This window comes from Cryptotermes secundus, unplaced genomic scaffold (assembly GCF_002891405.2).
Source record: "Cryptotermes secundus unplaced genomic scaffold, Csec_1.0 scaffold2252, whole genome shotgun sequence".
Taxonomy (NCBI): domain Eukaryota; kingdom Metazoa; phylum Arthropoda; class Insecta; order Blattodea; family Kalotermitidae; genus Cryptotermes; species Cryptotermes secundus.
Window position 1 is genome coordinate 305,804 of NW_019732873.1, and position 27,170 is coordinate 332,973.

The window sequence follows — 27,170 nt, forward strand, 5'->3', positions numbered from 1 at the left end:
ATGCACGCAAGAGAGAGTAACCGCCTCCCAAGTTCTATAAGCAATTCAGAGCACACAACATTACGCCTGTGGACGCTGTATAGGTGTACAGCGGGTGTCTGAAGACCCCCCACAGATTGTAAACATGCATGTAATACAGTGTAAAACTTCATAGGCTGCCGAGTTCTGGAAACAAACATAACACCTCAATAATATTACATGCTTGGTTGTCTTCAAACAAAGGTGTCCGAAACGTTCCAACAAAATCTGCAAATACTGGCAGATTACAAGGCTGTGTGGCTCCTGTTTGAGACGCAATGTCCTTACTGACGTATACTGTGAAACTGTGAATTTTGATTGGCTGAGAATACATACAATGGCGGGCTGTTGTGATTAAAATAAACATATTTTTTATTCTAGAAAAAGAAGGAATTTCTGGCAAAGCTCAGCAATTTGAGAGGCCATAAATGTTTTATTTAGCATACTGGTTAATTTGTTAGTTCGTCAGTTACTTTGTCAATCTGCTTCCTGTCGAAGGGGCACCTAGCACGCATAGATGGTGTCCATGTTGAATTTTAATCACGCCACCTGATAAGATCCCATGGGATATTTGAGTACATATGGGATTATAATATTAAAGTGGATCTCACATGAATCTGACTTGGACGTGTAGATGGTATTTATCTGACTCAAGACAGTGTTCAGTGATGGGCACTTGTGAGCATGGTGATTAATTTTCGTGTTCCGTATGAGGTAAATAATTTTTTCAGCTGAAAGACCGTTAGCTTGTCAGGAAGGACCATGTTCCGCGGAATCAGTTTTTGAAGACTGCCCCGGTGAATCCTGAAGGCGCGGACGAACATCTCTCTGACCGCGCTCTCGTTCTGAGCGCCGTGCTTATGCGGCAACTTCTCCGCAACGAGTGTTGTGCGTGAAGTCTGATGTGCAGGCGATATCTGTAGGGCGAACTGTGCTCTATGAAATCGATCGAGTGTGGTGTCATGTGATACATCAGTATCTCGGAGCGCATCGCGTCGGACTGTAGGATGATCTGTGATTAATGACTTGTAATGGATTCGGAAGGAATCGAACCTTGCCAGATCGATACAGCATCCCGGAGTTTGCCTGGAGGAGACTGAGGAGTGCAATGAAAAACCTCAGTCAGTGTAGCCGGTGACCGGGATCAGATTGGAACCAAGCACCTCCCTAATACAAGTACACAAACCAGCTCGGTAAGAATGCATGGATCTGTGCCTCCGCTGTCCCATACGTCTTCATGATCCAGTGCTTAATTAGACACAGGTGCAGCTTTATGCCACGAAGTAGATCCACAGACTTGATATTGTTCTCGTTGCGGTGTGCGAAACGAGCAGGTTTGCACGGCGGTAACATTCTAGACATGTTCCAGAGGTACTCTGTTCCAGTCTCGGCCGAGGCACTGGCGACGTCACCATCTACAGTGTGATTCATTTGGACGAGGCTCCAAAGTAGTCATTATACGTGTAGCACGCAGTAAACAAACTACCGATGAAACAAAACATGGCAAATGTGTGTACTTTGCAGCACTGTCACGGTACTTTCATGCCCGGTTCGCGTCACTTCCTTCAGTCTGCGATCCCTCCCGCCATGCTGGCTGCAACATTCGCGTCCTGTAGGCCTGTGTCTCCAGGTGGAAGGGAACAAATTTTGACATCTGCTATAGGCCAATTATCTCCACATCTACCGAGGTATGCACTCCTCAAGTTTCGTTTCCATCGGTAAATTACTGCGTGATTTATAATTATTAGTTCGGTGTCTCCTCCGAATGAATCACCCTGTATAATCCCATTATTCGCCGCTATACACTGACAGCGCCTAAGAAAACATACAGAAGCGAAAAGGAAGCTTGTTGACCGGGAGCTGCAGTTACCGTAACGAGGTTAAGAAGCAACTCCCAGTCCGGCCGTATATAAATTCAGTCAGGCCTGCGAAAGAAAACATGTCACATCTTCCGAGTGAAAGTATCCGGCAGTCGAAACAACACGTCGACAGGAGGGGATGGGAGCCAGCACAGTAAAACGGAGGGCGAGCAGGCTGGCTCACCGGTAACGCACTCCAAATTCAATGGGTCCTGATCTTGAATGAAAAATCTCATTTTCTTGTCTTCTTTCCCGAATAGTCTTATATTGTATGTGAAGTCGTATAGTCCGGTTAAAGTTCACCGACGTTTCGGAGGATCATTTTATTTCCGTCTTCGGTGTCGAAGTAGCTGGAGTGAGAATATAGTTGTTTCATACGTAGCAATATTTCGACAGGGCTGATGAGTCAGATCCACGGAGGGGGGAGGAGGAGATTTGAACCGAATTCGGCCCTGAAGACGGAGACACTAAAACACTACGCTATGTTACAACTCAGAAGTTCACGACATACAACTTTTACTTTTTATGTACATATATGAGTTGGGCTTCCATGAGCTTACTTACAGTTCACGGAGGTTGTGCAGGTTGCGGAACGCTCCCCTTGGCAAAGCGGATAGCCGATTGTGTCTGAGGATTCTGCAACAAGACAGAAACAACAGACGAAAATAAAAAGTTGATGTATAGGCCTACACTCCGAAAATATTTACAGTCCCGCATTTTTTTTAATGAAGCAGACATGACTGTTTCAAAATACAGTATGAGTCACGGAAAAGAACAAACCGACGTTTCGAAACTCTCACGTATTTGCGAGGCTACGGGCTGGAGAAGCAGAGGATTTGAAATCAATTTCCGGTGGAGGGAGCAGAGATACTTTGCCACCGCGACGTTCGAACTGGTGTGTGCCCAATTTAGCATCCTCTCCACTGGGTACCCTGGGGCTCCTTCACAGGGGTAAAGAGGCCAGGGCTTGAAGCTCACCATTCGTTTGCATATAGCACCGAGGTTAAAAGTTTGTGAAGCTGTACATCCATTCGCCCATACGTCCACCCTTCTGGAGTGATGCTTAATTAAGCACACGGGCAACTTAACTCTTTTATTGATTTAAGTACGAGATTTGAGACTGTCACAAGATCGGAGTCTTGTGGCATGTGCCTCCGTGTAGTTTGGTGAAAGGGTGTTTCTTTTAGTATACTTGAAATGACACAGACACGAGTTTAGCTTGGCCTAGTTCCAAACTCTGTCCCAGCACGTCTCTGCCTTGTGGAGGCGAGGAAATTGCAGAACCCTCAGCCTTCCCCAACACAAGCCAGCAACAGACTTGCGCAGTACTCACAGTGTGTCCAGCTGGTTCTCAGGGCGCAGAATGGGTTCGGGCAGAGTGGCCAGGCGGTTGTTGTCCAAATGTCTGCAAGCGCGGGAGAAACATTGAACTTACTGTTAGCCACAGTTAGATACCAGCCGCCATTAATAAGTAACCAGTATTAACCATCGAGCATCATACACTAGCATTAACCAGAATTAACTATCAAGAGACATTAACTCTTAATCAGCATTAGGAATAACCAATATTAACCATTACTGAGCGTCAGTAGTGTGGGTGCGACGACTGCATTGTCACGGAAATAGAGAAATGGGAGTCGACTCAGCCAGGCTTAATTGAGGATGGATTCTAAGACGAGATACCGATCAAATTGTGTTCAGCTTCTAACATTCAACACAAACTCTGTGACAGTTGTTGCATATGTTGGGTCTGTGGACAAGGCTGTCAGTCGCACTGAAATCTGTGTATGACAGTAGCACAGGACTGACCAGGCACAGGATGTCTTCGGTGGTGATATTTTGAGATGATGAAGCACTAGACTTTGCAGTACACATCAACTCATATCGATTATTTTAATAATATTTTCTCTATTTTGAAAAATAAGAGGAGGTTTACGAGACTACCTTGCTGTCTGTATATCCCTGTTTATGCTAGCTCTTCATGTGGTTCATAATTTGTTGTATGTGAAACACTTCTCAGGTTGCGTCATCGCCAGATAGTGACATAAATCCTTACGTTCTTGTTATAAAGTTACTGGTTGTGTTTGCAGCATATATGAGAACCAAACTCGCCATTCCGGGGTTCCCCCTTCATAAGGCTGCGCGCGCATCCTCCCAGATGTGGCTCTCTGCAGCGCACACAGCTGCTCTCAGTCGGCCCTCACACCTGCCCACATTATACTCGCTGCGAATTAATTGCGAGATTATGAGCAGTTGAATGCGATACTTACAGAGTGTGCAGGCTTGGAGCCCTCGAGAAAGTAGCGTCTTGCAGCACCTCTACCCCTGAATGGGACAGCACCCTGCAACACATCGAACAACAGCTAACTGTTTCCTTCACTGAGTGAATATGGGTGTGTTTGTTGCTGAAGTTGGTTAGGAACTGGTGTTTCAGGCGGGCTTCACGAAGTAAGAAATCACGTCTTATGTGCAAGTCATGTCTGCCCGTCTCCCTCGCCGTGTCTAAGTCTCTGAATGATTTTCCTTAAAAATCCCACATGTGGGTTTCGACCCAGAAGTGTTGGGAACACGGACTGCCAGCCGCACAGAGGAGCACCAAACCGCGGCTTGTACAGGTCACGTGCCCCACAAACCGTTTCATATGCTTTGTTGAGTTTCGCGTTCACTGACTCGCGTTTCATTATTCCCGTTTCAAAGTAAGCTTAATAAACCTCAGAAAACGCTGTTAGTAACCTCATTTACTGCACTGTGAAGTACACGACTTCCAATCTTATTAATAGTTTTTTTCCTGAATTTTCGACTTCAGATAGTTAAATGCGTTTTGCGGGCAGCGCATGTGCCCGTCTCAAAACGTTCCAATTGCAATTGCTTGTTATGGAGCATGAAGTGTGATATGCTTACAAAGTGTCGAGATCCGGAAGTGTAGCCATTACGTCTGAGTTCAAAACCGGAAACGAACATCCAGTTAGGTCCCTGAAACAAAAAATAGATGTCTCTTTAGTACGGAGTGTTACTTGCAGACTCGGAAGTGTCACTAAATATTTCTGGCTCTCAACACACACAGAATATTACAAAAAGTACTAAAATATTACGTGACCAAATGTTTAAAAGACTAATTGAAATATTTTGACGGAAATGTAATAATAATAATAATAATTATAATAATAATAATAATAATAATAATAATAATAATAATCCAGTTAACCCTCGTTAATTCCGATGTCGGATAATCCGGATCGAAATATGAAGAATTAGAAATTCTGTACACAGTTGAGTGCATACTGCAGAAGTCACGTGGGATTTAGGAGCAAGAGGACTTTCAGACCCGGTTGAGGGCAGCTGGAGAGACTGAAACCACGCGAGAAAATATCCAAGATTGGCTTGAGCTGGATGAAGGAGACCCTGGATTTCAGCTTTTTGCTTTTTATAGTTTTTAAACAGAAGCTGTGCTAGCAGAGTGACATTTTTGTTTATTTCCATTAGAACTACTTGAAAAGGTAAAGGTCACGCTATCCCTGTAACAGGCCATGAAGGCCCATGCGGTTCTGAAAGTTGAGGCTCCCACATTTTCTAGACAATCGGCTCAAAGATGGCAGTGAGGGTGTCAGCCTTACGCGCCGGCCGCCCGTTTACCCCCAGGAAGGTTTCTGGTACTCATTTCTGTTAGAGGCTGAGTGGACCCCAGGGCCATAGTGCGGCTGGAAGGTTAGGTCAATTGAAAAATCCACCTCATCAGGACTCGAACCAGCGAGCTTCCGGTTTGTAGCGTAGTGCCCCAACCAACTACGCTACCGCATGCCCCCTCAGCACTGCCTATATTATTGAATTTTCCATTTATTTATTTTTAAAGTTTTTTGTCTTTTAGGGCCATCTTTTGCTTCACTGAACCGGATTAACGAGTGTTTACTGTAGTACATTATTATAATGAACTGACAGTGGTTACAGTGATGCAACTCCGTTCGTTCAGTTCGTTGCTGTTACCGTGCTAATTCGACGCACAGGAGCCAGCTGCAGCCGCGCCACAAACAAATCGAAAAGGAAAACAGTGCATAATCGTGGGACACTGCACTCCATGGTGCTTGTGGAACAACTATAATAATAACAGAAGTAAACTTACTTCAGTGAAATGCTATTTTTCGCTCGCTTATTTGAAACTCTCTAATCCACGAAACAAATTCCTTCTTGACAAGCTGACAGTTTCCTAACTGAACAAGAAATTTCCCGGCTGTTACGTAACACAAAGCTTCATTGCCCTTTTCACAAGAGATTTCAGATGTTATGCTTTAACATACTTTCTCGGCGACTCCTGAAGTTTTTCGAAACAGTTAAACAAACGTGATGGACGATCTGTGAATGTTTCGGAACTTCTAATGTCAACAGTCAAAAATGGTACTGCAAACACAATCTGAGATTACCGAAATCTCCTATTTTCGACAGTAATTAGATGAAATATCTTGCCACATGAATTTATGTCTAGGTGTTTATTAAATTCCTGTTTACGTAATTTTAAAACATTTTTGGTTCGTATTATTGTAGATCCCCGGAAGGTACACCTCAGCAGTTCGCGGTTTAATTGTCAACGTGTTACGTTTGATCATGCCAAGCGATTAGCCAGCTCTGTGTGGAATAGCACCACTAATTTACCCACGATATATCTTCTTTTGTAAACGGAACAATGCTTCCAGCCCGCATACACAGTTGAAAGATGGCAGGAGGTAGTTGCCTGTTCCGACTGCGCGACTGAAATATGTATGGGTTTTAGAACAAAAGGGAACTTGATTCACAGATAGCGTCAAAGGCATTAAAGGGCAAAATGTAAGCCACATGAGGGAGTTTCAGGGGTGTGAGCACAAAGTGGCACTTGAGAATGGGACAGGCACTTAGGTTTCCTTTCCACGAATATTTCTGACACGTCTTAGGGAACCATCGATCAGTCATGTGGCTGTATGGAAACAGCTCTGTTTAATGTTTATTTTTTGCATCATGTTATGTGTTATCATACAGTGCGTTCAGGCAAGGAGGAAACTTCGCAACACCGCTGACCGGGCCCAACATTCCTCACAGATCGCTGCTGTAGCTGCTGATAGCAGAATGAGCCCTTAGCGCTGATAAATGACTCATTCCGTTATCGGCAGTTACAGCAGCACTCTGTGAGAAATTTTGCGCCCAGTCAGCGGTGTTGTGAAGTTTCCTCCATGCTCGAACATCCTGTATAATGGTGTTCTTAGTGTATCAGTCGACACAACAGTTCTGTGACAAAGAAACCAGTGCTACTGTCTTAGCATTCGTTTATTGTGTGGAAGTATTGCTACATGTTTCGACCCTGTCGGGCTATCATCAGGCAATCATTACATGAATATGTCATTCAGTATTGGTTTATTTACCGATATGGATCAAGAACGGTTTGTGTTTTAACTTTGACTATCAAATTTAAATAGTTCGTTTAAAAATAGAATGAAACTAAAATTTCAATTTGCATAATACATAAAATTTATAAGTCTTCTGATTACATTTCTGGCGTAATGGAGTATGTCATTCAAAATCGACATTTATTAGGATTCGGCGCTGTTCTTTTTAATTTCTTAGTATATCTGAAAGCAAATTATCGACATTTTATTTTTTAATTCAAATTATCGTTGAAATAAAAATTTAAAAATTGAAATTCTTCCGTTTACGTTTGTCGTTGCGTAGCATAATGTTTGGGACCTTGCTGGAAGTCGGCGTTGTTGCTTTTTATTTCTTGATGTAGCTGAAAGCTTTGTTTAAATCGATAGTTTGGCAAGACACGGCACAATCGCGCGTGCAAACTGAGTTTCACATTTAGAATGTTGAGTCCGGGGAGTGTCTGCCTCCCCGCAACTAGGATATGCTAAACTCCCGTCTGCTACTATCTCCTGGTTTGCTTAAAGACGCTGCCTCCAGTTCACGCTGTGTAGCGTCGAGTGACTCAGTCATGATGAATTGCAAACGATTTGGAAGGAAGCTGTCGTGACAAACCCGGGATTGGAGAGATACCATGAAAATCGTCAGAAGAGCACGTGTCCTGGCCGAGGCTCGAACTGGGCAGCTCCAGAATGCAAGTCAGAAGTGTCACCGCAGCGCTAACTTGCTCGCTCGACGATATTTCGTTTCGACTTGGAGCACGGGCGTACTTTAATGACAGCAGGGGAAGGTGATCACGTTAGCGAAATATTGAGCCAGAATTGAGCGCGAGGTGATCAAAACAAATGCCTGCTATCATGGCGCCATCTCTTTATAAGTGTTTTCCGCTGCAAATATGATGAGTCGTTGGCGGGAGATCAGTCCAACCCTCACGGAAATTCGTTTCATTCCACTGTAGGACTGAATCCAACGGACTCAATGATGTGTTTGTATTCCTTGTCAAATGAGTGAGACAAACTCGAGGAGTGCGCGATTGGCGGGACTTGTACCACGCATGGGATGGATGCGTCAACATTAAATGACCCCACGGAGCTGAACCCTTCTTGAGAAGCTGCCAGTCGCTCAGCTACTCAAGAATTTNTTCAGGGGTGTGAGCACAAAGTGGCACTTGAGAATGGGACAGGCACTTAGGTTTCCTTTCCACGAATATTTCTGACACGTCTTAGGGAACCATCGATCAGTCATGTGGCTGTATGGAAACAGCTCTGTTTAATGTTTATTTTTTGCATCATGTTATGTGTTATCATACAGTGCGTTCAGGCAAGGAGGAAACTTCGCAACACCGCTGACCGGGCCCAACATTCCTCACAGATCGCTGCTGTAGCTGCTGATAGCAGAATGAGCCCTTAGCGCTGATAAATGACTCATTCCGTTATCGGCAGTTACAGCAGCACTCTGTGAGAAATTTTGCGCCCAGTCAGCGGTGTTGTGAAGTTTCCTCCATGCTCGAACATCCTGTATAATGGTGTTCTTAGTGTATCAGTCGACACAACAGTTCTGTGACAAAGAAACCAGTGCTACTGTCTTAGCATTCGTTTATTGTGTGGAAGTATTGCTACATGTTTCGACCCTGTCGGGCTATCATCAGGCAATCATTACATGAATATGTCATTCAGTATTGGTTTATTTACCGATATGGATCAAGAACGGTTTGTGTTTTAACTTTGACTATCAAATTTAAATAGTTCGTTTAAAAATAGAATGAAACTAAAATTTCAATTTGCATAATACATAAAATTTATAAGTCTTCTGATTACATTTCTGGCGTAATGGAGTATGTCATTCAAAATCGACATTTATTAGGATTCGGCGCTGTTCTTTTTAATTTCTTAGTATATCTGAAAGCAAATTATCGACATTTTATTTTTTAATTCAAATTATCGTTGAAATAAAAATTTAAAAATTGAAATTCTTCCGTTTACGTTTGTCGTTGCGTAGCATAATGTTTGGGACCTTGCTGGAAGTCGGCGTTGTTGCTTTTTATTTCTTGATGTAGCTGAAAGCTTTGTTTAAATCGATAGTTTGGCAAGACACGGCACAATCGCGCGTGCAAACTGAGTTTCACATTTAGAATGTTGAGTCCGGGGAGTGTCTGCCTCCCCGCAACTAGGATATGCTAAACTCCCGTCTGCTACTATCTCCTGGTTTGCTTAAAGACGCTGCCTCCAGTTCACGCTGTGTAGCGTCGAGTGACTCAGTCATGATGAATTGCAAACGATTTGGAAGGAAGCTGTCGTGACAAACCCGGGATTGGAGAGATACCATGAAAATCGTCAGAAGAGCACGTGTCCTGGCCGAGGCTCGAACTGGGCAGCTCCAGAATGCAAGTCAGAAGTGTCACCGCAGCGCTAACTTGCTCGCTCGACGATATTTCGTTTCGACTTGGAGCACGGGCGTACTTTAATGACAGCAGGGGAAGGTGATCACGTTAGCGAAATATTGAGCCAGAATTGAGCGCGAGGTGATCAAAACAAATGCCTGCTATCATGGCGCCATCTCTTTATAAGTGTTTTCCGCTGCAAATATGATGAGTCGTTGGCGGGAGATCAGTCCAACCCTCACGGAAATTCGTTTCATTCCACTGTAGGACTGAATCCAACGGACTCAATGATGTGTTTGTATTCCTTGTCAAATGAGTGAGACAAACTCGAGGAGTGCGCGATTGGCGGGACTTGTACCACGCATGGGATGGATGCGTCAACATTAAATGACCCCACGGAGCTGAACCCTTCTTGAGAAGCTGCCAGTCGCTCAGCTACTCAAGAATTTCCCAATATCTTTTGAAACTTGAATGTTCATTACCGTGTTCACAAGAGCCCGCCACTGGTCCGTATCCTGAGCCAGTTCAATCCAGTCCATAACTCGCCATACTATTTCTCTAAGATCCATTTTAATATTATCTTCCCACCTATGTACAAATCTCCTTAGTGATCTTTTTCCTTTTGGCTTTTCCATCAGATCCCTATGCGCATTTCTCTTCTCCCCATGCCCGCTACATGCCCTGCCAATCTCATCCTCCTTGACTTGATCACTCTAATTATATTTTGTGAAGAGTACAACAATATAGTAAGTGCAAAACATGAAGAAAAGACCACTCGAGTGACCTCGGCGTAGATGGTAGGTTCTTAAAATAGCAGAGGGCCTTGGTAAGTATTTAGTACATTCGTTTGAAGAGTACAATCTTTTGTGATGTGGCGCAGAATAGTTCAGTAGAAAGTCAACCGACGTTTCGAAAAAAAGTAGTGCTTCCATTTTTTAATATCGAAGAATTAGCAGGATAGCAACAGTAAAACCCTATTCTTTCTGCTTGCTTTTCTTACTCTTTTACCCTGAAAAGGGAGGCGGTACGTTTCACCGAAACGTCGTCGGCCTTCCACCGGTTACACGGTGTCACATGTAAGCACTCTTCATAGTTACTGCCCTGAGAATGCAATGCATTCATTTATTTTAGGATGTACAAGTGGTGGGCTTTTGTGGACACGGTAACGAACCTTCAGGTTCCATAAATGGCCGTCGCGTTACCGCACGACACTTACGCGACTGCCGTCGTGACCAGAGTAAGTTAGCTCAGCGGTAACGCTTCAGATATGTTTAGGGGTGGCTTGTTGGCCTGTCTGCCGGTGCATTAACTATCCTGGTTTTCCTCAGTCTCTCCAAGCAAATTCTGGGATAATACCTCTACTTGGGCCACGACCGCTCTCTCCGACGCCCTTTCCAATTAATCATCATGCATTCGTAGCTGTGTGGTCTTAGGTGCTGACGTCATTAAAAGGGTTTTGTGAGCGTGACGTTTGTCATTGTCATGATGCAGTTTCAGACTGCCGCAACAGTGAACTGTAGAGCGTTAACATGTTGTGTAGTAGGTCACGAACTAGCGAGCAGCTTTCTGTGCCACTGTTTCCTGTCTCTTCTGTGAGTACTGAGAATATTTTCATGCCGATATGTGAAATGCGAGGTAAAGCTGAAGCTATCCCTGTAACAGGCCCTAGAGGCCCATAGGGTGTGAGACGTTGAGGCTCCCACATTTCCTAGACAATCCGCTCACAGATGGCGGTGAGGTTGTCAGCCTTACGCACCGGCCGCCCATTACCCCCCAGGAAGATTCTTGGTACTCATTTCTGTTAGAGGCTGAGTCGACCCCAGGGCCATAGTGCGGCTGGAAGGATTAGGTTAATTGATAAATCCAGTGACTTAATCGGGACTTGAACCCGCGACCTTCCGGATTTTAGAATAATGCCTCAACCAACTACGCCACCGCGTGCCCTCTATGTGAAGTGTTGCATGCTATATAAGTAAGGCTGTTTACTACTGACTGTTTGTGCGTGTTATTCGTGGGACGCAGCGTTAAATTTCTATCTCGACGTATCACTCGACAACGTGTAGGATTGGACAGGAATACGGGGGAAAGCAGGGGAAGTTAACAGTACGAAAGCTTATGTAACAACTGGTGGGGCTTCCTGCCGAGTTCTCAGCGCGTGTTGCATACTGCACAGGTACAAGGCGACATACAGACAGACAGACAGGCAGCCACTGACGAGCGTGCAGTGAGGGACATTGCATGCAGACGCGAGGTGGGGATAGGGGTGCATGTCCTCTTGACTGCATACTTACAGAATATCTATCCCGCTTGTAGGTAGTCCTACCGGTGGTCGGGAGAGGCCCGCGTTGTTGCAGAGCACAGATCGGCCCACGCATGCGCACTGAGACGAATTCCAGTCCCTCAGCTCTGAAAGAATTGGTTATGGTGTAAGGGTATGTAGCGTAGGAAACAGATGTGAAATTTTCTGTTTGCTTCCTTCCCCTGGGCTAATGCAGAGCACCCGAGGATATTATTAAATGGACGCCATACTGTTGCCAATGTGTACGGTGGCCACTGCTGTTAAGTTTTTGGGCGCGATTCGAATCCTCGTTTAATCGCATAAGCAAATTTTAGTTTCTGAGTTTTATTCGTCGCACAGTGCGCCACGACGGCGGCAAGGAAAGCGACCATATCCCGCGCGCATGCGCATATCTTGCCCAACTTCCTCCTGATGCTCAGGACCAATCTTCATTCTAGTTTGCGCCTTCTGCCGTTGTTGCTCCTCATCCTCACTCATATTCGGGCGGCGGGGGAGGGGTTCTCGGTTCGGATCTCGGACGTGACACTGATTATCCTGAGGATCTTCCTGGTTTTCTTCAGTCCGTCCAGACTGTTTTCACCCTTTCATTGGACGCTGTATAGTCTGGCAACTGACAGCTTCACAAAACAATCCATTAACCCGGAATCTGCATCCTTATACTTAATTTGTTACCTGCCTAGCCCTGCTGTTTATTTTCTGTCTTTTATGCCGTTCGCTCTACGCTCTCTATGCTCCTACTCTTTCTGTACTTTCCTTTTCTCTGTTTCGCGTGTGCCCCTCTGGGCGCGCTTGTAATTGAGTTCGATGAGTGAAGAGCGGACGGTCTCACTGTAGAGCCTTCATCTCGCGTTCAAGCAGTTGAGGCGGCTTCATGATTGATAGCGACCCCGCACTCTGTCCATTTCATTCCAGCAGTTCCTTTCTTCGGTGATTTTTTCTGAAGGCGTCATCATGCCTTCAGGTTCAGTGAACCAGGTCAGCCAGCAGTCGGATGCTAGGATGGTGCATCAGTGGCGAATTGGAAAGGATTCGGCAGGAGACGGTCATAGACTACTCGAAGAACAATGCCGGAATTTTCCTGAAGTTACTGATGAAAACTACGAAAGTTCCCGGTCAGGATAGCTTGTGTTCTGGTCGATATTCGAACATAGGACCTCCGGAACACGATTGTATATCGTCATCGTTACACAGACCAGGTCATTATGTAAAAGGCTAACTGTCGCTTGCATATGTATATATCATCATCATCATCATCAGTAATCTGTCAGACGACAGGTCCACAGTCTCTTCCAAAACAATTCCTCCACTTGATGCGATGTATATATATATTGTGTAAATTAGCAAGTAGTTACGAACAGAAGCAGGAGATGGACAGCAGTAAACAGCAGTCGAAATATGCCTGAGTCTGTATTTCCCATGAAAGGTTCGGACAATTCCTCTAGATAGCAGTGCCCTTTGTGCGCAAAACGAGGATTCAAGTCGCATCCAAAAAGTCTACCGGAACACCTATACATATCTTTAACAGCCGTGGCCACCGTACATACTGGCAGCGGTAATGAGTAGATTTCATAGTAGCTGTGGGTGTTCTCTGTTAGGTCCGCGGCAGAAAACAGGAACCTGCAGCCCCACCCCCCAATTAAATCCAAATTTTGCCCCGTTTCAAGCCTCTCAGCTTCAATAACAAAATTCCGACCATGCGCAGTAAAGCCCGTGCTCAACTCTTTCCCTCCGCTCGTAACAAGGTCCAATTTCTCACCCTTCACCTTCTTCACTTCCCAGCGCATTACCCTGTCCCAGACGTATTTCTCCGAAAAGGAGAGCCGCGACGCCCCGGGAGCCCCCCCTCCCCCCAGCCTCCAGCTCGCTTGTCTCCCTTCTCGTATTTATATACAGGCCTATCGCAGGAGACTTGAACACGTGACCTTTTGTGGGCTGGATATGTATCAGTGGGCGAGTAGGCAGCAGAACAGTCCCCGAAACTTTAGTGAACCTACTTCAGTCTCTCCATGGGCAGCCCACGTGATGTTCTCACCCATTCGAAAGTAATTTCAGTAAAAACTTTTCCGGAAGTTGTCCATTTCGTAAGCAGTTTATTGTTGTACCCAGTGTCTTCTTAACAACAAAGCAGCAGCACGTACGTCGGGGAATTCCCGTGTCCTTTTGTTTTCCTCATTGCCGGCACCAGAATGCACGGGGCACAGGAATAATTAACAAAACAATTCATATTATTTGGTATCAATAATTGTACATTTTCTTGTTTCAGCGTTGTATCTTTTTTTTCATAAGTGCAGCGGGGAATCCTGCCCCCTCTGACAGCCGCCACTCAGCAGGCTGTATTTACGTTGCTACCCCTGGATGCGCAAAATGTAACTTGTCCCCGTTTTGCGAGTAACCTGTTTGTCTGTCACGTCAGAACTGGGGAAAACAACTTGTGCGCGGTGTCCCTTTGCCGGTCGCAGTTAACTCCAAGTGTTTCCCTCCCACACCCTGTCGCCACTAACGAAATAAGTAATTTCGAATTTACCACGTGACACTGTAGAGCCGCAAGCCCGATCGAACGTTTCCACTCTGACCAGAAGCTTCCGTGCTCCAGTGGGGCACGTCACCGTCAGTTAGTGACGTAGACCGTTGCGTCATCATTAGAAACTTACTAGATTCTGTTTCCAACCATGTAAGTAAACTAGAGCTATCCCTGTAACAGGCCATGGAGTCCCATAGGATTGTGAGACGTCGAGGTTCCCACATTTTTTAGACAATCGACTCACAGATGGCGGTGAGGTTGTCAGCCTTACGCGCCGGCCGCCCGTTTACCCCCAGGAAGATTCTGGTACTCCTTTCTGTTAGAGGCTGAGTCGACTACAAGGCCATAATGCTGCTAGAAACATTAGGTCAACTACAAAAATCCAGTGCCCTCATCAGGAATCGAACTCAGGACCTTAGGGCATTAGCGGAGTGCCTGAACCAACTACGCTACCTTTGGTACGTTGGGAAATTCAGGTTTGCTTACACAGAACTTCCCTTCCGAGCGGTTACCTGCACGAGGTGTGACGGAGCCTGCTTCAAATGTGGATGGAATTTACGTGTCCACTGCTTGGCTACACAGGCCTGTGCAAGAGACACGCAGGTTCTGGTGGACGAAGTGGCACTGGAAAAAGTTCCTTCGGCTTTCTCTAGCTAATCATTACTTGACCACTCCTCCACGCTCATCTGTCATGCAGTGTGACATAGCCCTGACCAGGCACCCCCCGCCCTCTTTCGGTCTGTACAGAATGGAGCGCTCACCGCAGTCTGCGTCCTTCTCGTCCAGTTCGGCTGCTGGTTGCTTCCGGTACAGGTGGTCCCAGAAGCGCGAGCCTAGCACATCAGCTGAAATCAGACAAAGCAACAGCTGCATGAGACAGCAACTCCTGGTAGAACAGCTTCCGGTCACTGTACGGAGCTAGACAATCAGTTTAGCCCCTCAGAACACAGCGGTAACGATATGCACCATCTGCTTAAAGAATTCTGCATTCTGCCCACAGAGTGTATCTGTGTTCCGTATGGCTCTCACAGTAAACAGCGACTGTTTCCCTACACAGCTTTAACCGGTTGGGCTCTGTAGCGGAGACGTAATGTTTCCTGTGAGGTACGGACTGAATCTTTGTAATATTTTCACTTTAAGTCAGAAACTTTCCTGCAACTCCATGGACAAGGGGTGCAGAATTTTTAATTATTTATTGGCGCTTCTCAATCAGTCCGAAAATCAGAACTCCACACCCCTTATTTACACTCGTTCACAAAACTTGCTGTCTAACACGAATAAACAATTCGTTCATGAGTTCCCAGACCATTGAGCATTGCTCAGGCCCTCAGTGACTTCTGTTCTTGAAACTGACGTAGCAGGCCGTTGGGTCGGTATGTTCGCCCCGCCTCTCAAATTTATCTTTCTCCCTCTTAGCATGAGCAATCGTGAATCTTTCAAAGTGACAACGAATATTCGTGAAACGAGAACAGAGAAAAGTAACTCTTCCATAACATTGAAATGTTTCGTTAGTCATCCGAAGTTTACTCGTACAGAATAAGCAGATCTTTGTGACACTGAGCTGTAACGTGGCACGGGCAGGGTCCTTGGGCTGCTGGCTAGAAGTCAGTTTGCATCCGGAAGGTCCCGCGACCGGCCAACTCGATGGAAATTTTCAGTGGTTTCCCTCCGTACTTGAGTTTGCGCCCTAATTTCACATCCCATGTCATGCTTCTCACGCAGCTGTACCCCCTCCCCTCCACCCTGACGTGCCTTTGCGAATTCTAAGTCCATAAACTTTTAGGTTCCCACAGCGGTGGTTGTGAAGAGTTCCCTCTTCTGGGACATAACTCTTGGAAATTTAATTCCGGTACTAAGAAGTAAGTCCCCTGCTAAACTCCTTTCCTACCCACGCAACTAAATCCACTTTCCAACGCTTTACCTTCCCTCCAACCTACGTTTTCCAGAGGGGTGACCGGGCACTGCCTAGGAACCTTCAAAGCCGGCAATTTTTCTGGTTCCCCGCGCAAAGTGCGGTGTCTGTTAGTCTCTCTCTGCAGGCTTCAGGGGCCTAAGTAAATTCCGGACGTGTTTATGGATAGCTTCCGCCACGTTATTGCTCTGGGAGTTACAGAAGTGCTATATACAGGACTGCTCACTAATGGAAATTCGAAAGATCGGTAATCGATTCTCGTGGAAACACTTCCTCTTGCCTTGTGGGTTTCCCTGTCCTACCTCCATGATCTGTGCGGTGTCACAAGAGAACGTAATCTTTTCGAACCCGGGACTTCAGCTGTTACATGTGTTGTTCATTTGTATTGTAATTAATTTAGTGACACTTCATCAGGTGCATCGGATATTTCATTTTGTTCATTTCCTTTATATGCAAAAAGTAATGAAAGTTTGAAATGAATGCTTTGATGTTACTAAATTTCTGGTAACCACAGCAAAACAATTCCGGACGTGAACCCGTTGTGTAAACGTTAGTGTTGTAGTGGCTCACCGTCGATTGAGCAGCCTACCATTTCAGTGTATCGTGTATATTATATGAATATTGATAATATTTTGATGTAAATATGTGAAGTGTAGTACCGTATATAAAGGACGCTGTTTGCGATTGACTGTTTGTGCGTGTTATTCTTGGGAGATGGGAGGTTAAGGGCACAAAAGCTTCTATAACTTTCCTGCTGAATTCTGAACGGGTGTTTCGGCAGTACGGTTCGCCTGATGACGCTGCCAGTTGCACAGACTGTGTCGCGAAATTATTGCGTAATTAGAGAATACAGAATTGGGATCTGTAAGGAAACGGGCTTTGCCCGATTTAAGGAACTCTCTCAGCATTCTCCCGGAGGGACTGAGGAAGCCCATGAGAGCCCACAGTCAGGAGAGCCGGTCTCCGGGCAGAGATTTGAAACCAGACCCTTCCGAGGAGAAGTGACGGCCACATGACCACGGCGTTATGTGGCGTGATCATGAAATTGTATTCACGGGGATAGAGAAGTAAGCCATAGCATCCCTGTTTTAGTTTGGAGGGACTGAGGAAAACAACTAAAGCTCATGTTAAGAGTAGTTGTCCACCGACCGAGATATGAAACCGGGGCCTCCCAGATGTGAAGCAGAAACGTCACCTGCTGGGGCGATTAGAGCAACTAAATCTGTACCAAATGGCGCGATATTAAAGGGGGATTACGTGAGTTAATTAGGTGAAACAGATCTGCACATTGGGGGGGTTGGGGGGGCTGGAGAGCAATGGTATCACATTTTACCACTCGCTGTAACATTATGTAACGCGACACAATATGGTTCTCACGGTAAATAGCGATTATTTCCCTAAACGGCATTAACCGGTTTGTCGTCGTTATGGAGACGAAGTGTGTTTTCTGTGAGGTAGGAACTGCATTTTTAAATAACATTTCGATGCCGGGCTCCCAGCTAGAAGTCAGTTTGCATCCGGAGTGTCCTGCGACCGGCCAACTGGATCAAGGTGTTCCGTGGTTTTCCTCGATCCTACAGCAAATGTTGAGTTGGTACCCAAATTCCTACATTGCAGTGCATGATTCATGAGCGGCCCTTCCAGTAACATGGTCATTTTGTTCTTGACACAGTCATCATCCACATCCTCCTCCTTGTTTAGCTGCATGGCCATAGAACGGTTCACTTCCCACCGCTTTACCTCTTTTTCACCTTGCGTAACAGAGGGACACGCAGGCACTGCCTGAAACCTCCAGAGTCGAAATTGCTTCTGTCAGTGTACAGCATAAAAAAGATGTCTTTGGAGCTTGAAGCCAAGTCATCTCTCCCGCCTTCAATCAGGAATTACGTGGAGGTATAAACAAGCGGAATTAGTGGTATATGGGTTTAATTAAAGCAGCCATGAGGTTATGGAAGGCGCGCTAAAGATATGATTAACCGAGTGAGTTTATGTATCCACCTCGATAAGTCGTTGTGTCAAGTGCTGAGAATTGAGGCATGAAATGGGGAGATGTTGGTATTGGGGTTTATATTGCAGAAGCTAGTATCTTCTGCCCGCAGTATGCCACACTGTGGAAACTTCAGACTTTAGTACAAATGTTGATAGCATCATTAAAATCACATCAGCCTGCTGAAGGAAATATCATTAAAATACAAGACAAAGTTCACTGAAACAGACCAAGTGCGCCCACATTCCGCAACGAATTTGTACCGTTCGCGTCAAATGTTAGGAGTCACATGCCTTCTTAATATTTCCGTGTTCGGCTTAATATTAACTAAAAAACTATTATCATATGATCGTCGTCTTCTGCATTGTGACACCGTGTAGTTTGTTATCATTAATACGGGGTAGCACCAGGTTCCTCCGAAACGTTAGTAATAACTTACCAGGTTACATGTGACATAACCTAGAAGTCTACAATCTACACCATCAGAGTTACTTTCTTGTTTGTGCTAGTCACGTAAATAAATCAATTGTTCTGGTGCGAGCAGCTGTGTGCGGACGCGCATTGTCTTGGAGGAGAATTACACCGTATGTCAGCATTCCATGCCTTTTGTTCTGAATTGCCCTACGCAGTTTTATAGTGTTTCGCAGTACAATTCTGACGTTATTGTGCTCCCTTGCTGCATGAATTCCACCATCAGCTCTCCTTTCCTGTCCCAGAAAGCAGCTGCCATCAGCTTTCTAACAGGCAACGTTTTAAAGTTTTTCGGCTTGTTTGGTGAATGTGTGCATCCACTGCGCCGACCGCTCTTCAGCTTTAACATTCACAAATGAACCTCCGGTCTTATTGCCTGTTACTCGTTCGAATTGATGGAGAATTACATTGCCCTGTTTGTGGTATCGCTCGAAAAAGTCAAAGCGGAAGCCGTTCTCTGCGTGTTTTGCTCCTCGGTGAGCATTTTCGGAACCCATGTTGCGCAAAACATGCGGTAGCCTAACTTAACTGATGATCTCATAGAGAACAGTGCGTGAAATTTGTAGAAATTCACATGAAAATTCTGAAATTGTTTAGCGCCGTCTTTTATAAATTTTTTGGTCAACAATTTGAATGAGCTCACCATTCACTACAGATGGTCGATCGGCCACTTCACCCTTCATCGTAAACATTTGTTCTCCCATCTTTGAACATCCTGCACCACTGTCTTGCAGTTCCCTCACTCATTATACTTTGGCCATAAAGCGCGCATAATTCAGGGCGGATTTCCGCAGCACTCGTGTTGTTAGCGTGAAGAAAGGGGTAACAGCGCGAATTTCGGAGTTGACGGGATTATCAAAAGCAGGACACAGCATAACTCACTCTGTAGCGACAAGAACAAACACTAGATGACCAGTTGTATGATGATTTACGAGGCAACAAGTCATGTGATGCTACCTCGCATGCGCGAGCTGTTCCTCGCTCATACATAACTTGCCTAAAATAAATGGAGAACCCTCATACTGATATGAAACAAAACAAACAATAATCTCTGGTGCTTTAGTCCACAAGTGAACTATACCGACTGAGCGACCGCCGCTTGTCGGCGAAGTTAGTGCCAACTTTAGCGGATAGAGGGTGTCGCGTGGTCAGCGCAACAAATCCCCACGGTCGCTATTTTTCGGTTTTCTGCACCGGAGCCGCTACTTCTTCATTCATGTAGCTCCTCAATTACCTTCACGAGGCTTAGTGATCCCCGTTCCAGACCCACTACTTCTCAGAAAATGTGGTAGCGCAGGGAATCGAACCCGGTACCTCTGGATCTGTAGCAAGGAACCCTGACCACTAGACCACAGAGGCGGTCTTACTGATATGGAATAGAAGGCACACTAAGGTTCGTTAAATTCAGTCAATTTCTTCTAAACTCATTACACATGGACATAAGACACTGGGGCATGCCACCTTCACACAGGAACTGTCATGATCATCAGGCAGCTAGGGGTGTCGCCCACTTACTGCCCCTTCCGGCCTCCTTTACTCAGTAGGCTGTCAGAGCTCCTCCTCCATTCCTGGATGGATGAGGTTTGTAAGTTTCGCCATAGTTTCGGACGCCTGTTTCCTTACATTCTGTCTACACTTTGAGAGCACTGAACATTTGGCGGCCTAAATTTTGCGTAAGTTTTTATTTGCCTTCTGCACATCGGAGCATACGAAGACCCCAGCGCCCCCAAACACAGGCTACGCGGCTATGAGAACCTCAGCTCCTGCGTGTTTCGCTGTTCTTCGCGCAAATTCCATTTCAGCTGCTGTTAGTGTGGTTTCGCCTTGCTGCCATGGGCCGGCAGCTGCTTGCGCATAGGAAGCTCAGTCAGGGTGGGTTACTTGAAGTGACGAGAGCTGGGTTGTCTCTGACGCAGAATTTAATGTTTCTGACTGAACCTCAAACACAACGAGATGTATTTCTTCCTTGATTATCATGAAAAAATGAAAAGGTGAAATTAATAACGCTTCGCGTTGCTCACTCCATTTAAATATTTACGTTGCAAGTAGCACGTGCTGACATCCAGCGGTTATTTTAGAGAAATTCACAGACGGCATCGAGTGCTGTGACCGCTTTACAACAGTGGAGTGTGTGTGTCAGTCACGCAGAGAATTGTGAACGAACTTTGCAGGAGAAGATGGACAAAAACGAGGCTGGCTGAAGGATCCAGAAGATGGATGAATGTGCACAGCGACGTTTCTGATACCGGGAAAAAAACGCCCAAAAAAGTAAAATACGGAAGTTAACGACGATTAAGAGGATAATAAATCAATATAAACTGACAAGACTTTCTATATGAAGAGGTAACAGAGTAGTGAGTTTGTCTGGAATGTTTGTTTGCAGAGGTCGGAATGTTACAGAGATATCTTGCTTGGTGAACTGCACATTCTAGCATCGCACTGCTCTGGCCGGGGAACATTAAGTTGTGTATTATTAGCATGTTGAAGACAAGGAGAATGGCATGGACGGGACTTGTAGCATGAATGGCAGAAATGAGAAATTCGTACAAAATCTGAACGCAAAAAGGCGGCATGGAGGCCGGGGCGTGTGTGGGACGAAAATAGGAATATGAAAATCTGCCGTTTTACTCCTGGTTTATCAAAGGACGCGTCACTGTTCAGATTCTGCAGCTTCCAACATTATGATGACCAGTGAATGATGAATTGAGATGCTGAAGGTGGCAGCCACGGCTTAATGTACGGTAATGTCTGTTTAAAAAAAACTTTGTAGAGCTGAAAAGCACATTTCTCTCCCATTGCACTTTTTTTATTTTGAGGTTTTCGAGACAGTAAAAGAAAAACACATCTTAACGTTTATTCGTCTCTTATCTCGATATCCGGCAGACTTATCTCGAGCGGAAGAATGCAGTCTTCTGAGATATGGCGCCATGTAGATCTTATGTGAACCGACGTTTCGAAGGAACGTGTCGCCTCCATCTTCAGTCTGCAGCCACCTGCTTACGCTGGTTCCTCGCTCTCGGATTTTTCTGCCCTGAAGATGGAGGCGACACGTTCCTTCGAAACGTCGGCTCACACAACATCTACACGGCCCCACCTCCCAGAAGATGACAGTCTTCATAATCACCGTCGTGAAAACCTCAAATCTTAACTTGATCGGTTTTTATATTAAATATCCCTTTCTTGCATTAGCACTAACTTCGCCGACAAGCGGCGGTCGCTCGGTCGGTATAATTCGCTTACGGACTAAAATCACGGAGTTTGTTTTGTCTCGCCTCTTTTGTGTTCTTTGTAGGACAGCATCAGAAGTCAGCGTTTATGGGCTTCAAATGGAGGGGCCTAGCGGAACAAACGCTCTGCAACTGCTGCTCTTATATTTATATACCAGTTTATTAGTTACGAGTGTTCAGAATCAAACTAGCAAACTGCATGTATTCGACCGGCCGTCCCGTATTCCAAATCAGACCGCAATACTATAGCCACCGAGAGTCCAAAATTTCGCAGAATTCGATGTAATCATTACACGACTGGTGCGTTGGAATCCCCTGTAATTAGCCATACCCGCAGCTCTGCTATGAGTTTCAGAGATGATATCACCACTGGCGCCAAACGTAGCAGTCTTACGAACTACTGCGATAAGAACTGCGCTAGCATCTGTGCCAGAATTTTAGAAGCGGGCCCTTCTCTTGTGTTTTACAGATAATTGCTGGTAAATATTGGAGTTGTCTGAACTGTTGCGACACTGGATAATGTAACGTTTAGTTCACTGTGTAAGTAGAACATATTTGAATATGACAGTAGTTCGGTTGCTTCGTACATTTAGCTATGGATGATCTTTTAACATAAAACAATACACACGCACGCATTTGTTTGGTATTAAAATTTTAATAGTTTTAGAGGTTAGAATGTATTAATTGTTGCTACGAGTTATTGTCTGGTATTGTGATTAACCAATTTCATCGTTATGGATTGTAAAGCAATGATTTTTCACTGGCTTCGAGATATAATTTCTCTTTACATTGAAGTCTAAGTGATGAAAACATTTCAGTACATAGCGAAGCGTATCCTCATTCGTGTTTGTGTGTCCTCAAGCAGCCAGTCTTAGCAACTGTCCTGCTCAGTTTCCTTGGGCCTGGCTCGTAATGAAACTGTCGAGTTTGATTCCATTTTCTGTGGCTTCCCTTGGTTTTGATGAATAGTATCATCACGCTAAAAACGTTCCATCACTGTCAAGGTTCAGAAGGTGGCCGTTGCATTTTGAATGTTTGTTGAAAGCCCTTAAGACCCCGGCGGAGGTGTTCCTGGCTTATCCAAGACAAACATCAGCTAATGGCTTTTTCTTGTGTGAAGGCAAAGATTCAAACGTCTTTCGGCACCAAAGGATCAAAATCCCGTTAGTGCGAGTAAGCAAATAAATACAGTAACATTAGGCCCAGAAGATCAAGTACTGACTTCTCGCCTCGGGTTCGGTCCTGGGTGACTTTATCTGAATTTCATGGTGGACAAAGTGGCACTGGGGAAGGTTTCTTCGGCTTTATTCTGTTTGTCTTCATTTCGCAATTACTCCATTTCATCTATCGCCCCCTTGAGCTGTGCGGTAGCCGTAACAAAGCAGCACCTTATCACATCTTCAGGCTTCAAGTTGGGGGCTTCATCCCTTACCCGACACTCGACTGGCCACGCTGTTGTTTAGGTTGCACTTAACCTCCTCTGTCATCTACATTGAAATACTTATGCAGCTTTTCGGTATGACACATGTTCACATGTTCTCTCATAATTATGGCATGTGACATTCACACCTTCGGGACACAAATATACACCACATTGACATAATTTAATACCTTTTTACCTACTTCTGGTTGCTTTCCCACCAGACTCTGCATGTATTTTCCTCCTCATTCTTGCTTAGTGGCCAGCCAATCATAGTTTATTGGCATAATTCTTCCAGAAGTTGGGCCGAGATATTTCAGCCGATTAAGTGACCGGAAGGGACATGAGTGTTTATGAGGGTTGTTACACCGTGTAGCACGGAGGGAGCCCGACGTTTCGGCGAAAAATAACGCCACATTCTGCTCATTTCTTGCTTGGTTTGCTGTTTGCATATGGAGGCGTTAAGTTCGTCCGGAACGTCGGGCTGTCTCAGAACTAACGGCGCCTGAAGCGTTCATAAGTCACCGTCAGCACGTTGAGACCGGTTGTAGGACGGCGTCCCCGCCCAGTGGACACCCGGATGAAGCGCTCGGGTGGTGAGACTGAGGCTCGCTCTGCTCGTGCCATAGCGCCGCACTTAAGACAGGGATGCTCTTAATTAAGCAACACCATGAAGGCGTATTGTAGAGTGGAAGTAACTTCCACGCAGTCTTAACCCTAGTTACCCAGGAGAGTCGGCATAGTGACGATCAAGTTTCGATTTCCGACAGGGGCAAGAGATTGTTCTCTTCTTAACGGCTTCCAGACTAAGGGTCCCTTCCCCCGGGGGTAAAGCGGCCGGGTCATGAAGCTGATCACGTACGTTGTATATATAGTGCCGATGTCAAGAATACATGGATCTACACATCCACTCCTCTATACGTCTTCGTGGCATCGTGCTTAATTAATTTAGCACAGGGACAATTTCACTTCTATCGGGTAGAAAGTGGAGTTTTCAGCTTCACGCTCCGATCGCTTTATTCCCGAGAAACAGACTGGTAGAGGAGACTGAACGAGACCCAAAGTCAGTTCTGATATCATGTCGTGCGTACACTTTAGCTGCTGGGTTCGAGTCTTTGAGGGACATTTTCTGTCTTAACTGTGTGGTTTTCTTCGCTCCAGGAAAATACTGGGATAGCACCTCGGTTCGGCCCCTGTCTCTTCGTTCGAAATGCATTTAGGTTCGTTCAGAAGATGCGTGCATTTCTTGACCTGTTTACAGTGAAGATAGCCAGATGCGTGCAATTAAACTTCTCCTACGTAGCACTCAGCAGAGAGTGTATGTCGTTATGTTTTCTCGCATTTGTCAACAGATGTCACTTACTGCTTCTGTCTGTGTCGCCCACGGCCCTCTCTGTATCCTGTTTTGAGATCGTCTCCAGAAGCTGTCATCGCATACAGATAACAAGGAGACAAGGGAATAATATTTCACGAGGTCTGGCGCCCTCTCTGAAGCGAGGCACGTTACTTCATTCGAAACAAGGAAGAGAGAGATGGGAGAGATAGAAAGCCTAGTTCACAGTGAATCGATCTGCACAGCCGTCGTACACGGTAAGAAAAATATATTCATTGGATTTTGAGGTTCTCACGGCGGTCACCGTGGAGAGGATATGACGCCGTGTAGTGTAGTTTAGCGACGTTTCAGGAGGAACGTACTGCCTCCATTTTCGGGATTGTAGATTAAACGAAGAAAAAAAAGAGGTTATCGCAGGTGCATTCTATGCTGCTTGCTTGGCTAACTCTTCGACCGTGAGAATGGAGGCAGTTTGTTTCTCCGAAACGACAATCAACTTCTACCGGACTACAGTGCGTCACGTTCTAGAACATAATGCAGTAAACCCTCGCTAATCCGGATCTAAATATGAATAATTAGAAATTCTGTACACATTTGAGTACATACTCCAAATGACACGTGGGGTTTAGGAGCAAGAGGACTTTCAGGCTGTGCTGAGGGCAGCTGGAGAGACTGAAACCACGCAAGAAAACATCCGAGATTGGCTTGAGCTCGATGAAGGAGACCCTGGATTTCAGCTTTGACGGAGGAAGAAATTATTTATTTTCATAAGCACTACCTATATTATTAAATTTTCCATTTATGTGTTTTCTAAGTTTCTTCTAGGGCGAACTTTCCTTCATTAATCCGGACGCCTCCCCCCACTGGATCCGGATTAGCGAGCGCTAACTGTACTGTTGCAAAACACATGTTCTCAGCGTCCACTTTGCTTGTTTAGCGACGCTCTGCCTAACTGAGACTATGGCGCTGGACCGTATGGTAGTTGGGCAGTAGTGAACTGAAGAGGGTGTGGAAGGAAACGGTCATGACGTAATATGGGGAAAACCTCAGCCTAAGTATTCGGTCAGTTGGTCTACAATTGAACCCGAGACCCTGCGAATACGAGGGAGGAATAATAGCCTCTGACAGGTTGTAATATACATTTGGAGACCAAAACCTGGACCCTAGAATTGCTTTTAAAGGAGTATGTGAGTGTGGATGGGATTCTTCCGGCTTAGGATAGTGTCCAGTGGTAACCTCTTGCGAACACGGCAGTGAGTCAGAGTCACTATACGGCTGGCGGTTTACCGCCAATCAGTTCCTGTTGGCGACAAGTCCCTCGAGACTGACGACCAGCAATTTTATTTTCCAATTGAAAACTTGCTAACATCCTCTCTGATGAGATGATGGGTGTGTCGTTTACATTTCTGCTGGTCTTCGCCAGCACAGTCATTCACAGGTCCGAGTCCCGCAGGACTCATGATCACATTTCACTGTCTCAAATTTTTTAGACTTCCCCAACCTGGAGGGCCAGGTCCCCATATTTATATCCCCCAGGAACAGGGTGGCCGGGTTATACCTCACAGGAAACATTACGCTCCCGCTACAGAGCCCAACCGGTTAATGCTGTTTAGGGAAACAGCCGCTGTTTACTGTGAGAGCCATACGGAACACACAGATATACTATGGGCAGAATGCAGAGTTTTAGTGTGCTAAAGCAGGTGGTGCATATGTCCACTGTGGCCTAAAGAGATGCAATATGGAGAACTTGCTGACCAGCTGAGCGACTTTCAGCTTCTAATGGAGTTCGTTACTTAGTGATGTAGTTGTTTCGACAGGCAGTTGCTTGCAGCGAGCAGGAATAGCGCTTCAGTTCCGTCCTCTGTACTTACAGCAGTTCCATTCGTCACTTCCGTCGGGACAGTCCGCTCGCTTGTCGCAGTTCCGGTGCTGGGGGACACACAAGCGCGAACTGTTGCACCGAAACTCTCCATCGCCACAAACATGACTTCCGGCCCAGGAACCCCCGGCTGAAAACAGAAACATAACGTTTTGTGAACGCACAACTTTACCGTGGGCTGCGCGTCTGGCAGCGTTCTGCAAGACCAAGGCCAAGCTACTCATCATGGCACTCGTCTGAACCGAAGTTGCCTGTTCCCTCGCGGAGCACAAACATGCGTGACACTTGTGTGATGTCGGTCTGTCTCCTCCCGTCAGGTTACCGACCTGCATCTTGTGCACACTCATCGTCTGTCCCACGTGTGCATCTGCCACGCCACCCCCTCACCCCTCCGTTTGATCCCCTGAGGTGTGAGTGACTGTGAAGTTCACTGTCTTGTGGGAGGTGACGCCGTGTCGTCTGGTATTTACTGACGTCTCGGA

General features: G+C 45.7%; 2 protein-coding genes across 2 annotated transcripts in view; one reads left to right on the plus strand and one right to left on the minus strand.

Moving 5' to 3' along the window:
- Positions 1–27,170, minus strand: part of LOC111867823 (relaxin receptor 2) — a 60,021-nt gene that overhangs the window by 23,107 nt on the left and 9,744 nt on the right. Inside the window, exons 3-9 of the mRNA XM_033752824.1 lie at positions 26,681–26,818; positions 15,221–15,304; positions 11,931–12,045; positions 4,779–4,850; positions 4,148–4,219; positions 3,211–3,282; positions 2,442–2,513 (exon numbers count right to left, since the gene is read on the minus strand). Of these exons, the coding sequence (XP_033608715.1) occupies positions 2,442–2,513; positions 3,211–3,282; positions 4,148–4,219; positions 4,779–4,850; positions 11,931–12,045; positions 15,221–15,304; positions 26,681–26,818 (625 nt within the window). The remainder of the gene's footprint in view (positions 1–2,441; positions 2,514–3,210; positions 3,283–4,147; positions 4,220–4,778; positions 4,851–11,930; positions 12,046–15,220; positions 15,305–26,680; positions 26,819–27,170) is intronic.
- Positions 1–27,170, plus strand: part of LOC111867831 (U4/U6.U5 tri-snRNP-associated protein 1-like) — a 61,653-nt gene that overhangs the window by 15,640 nt on the left and 18,843 nt on the right. The window lies entirely within an intron of this gene.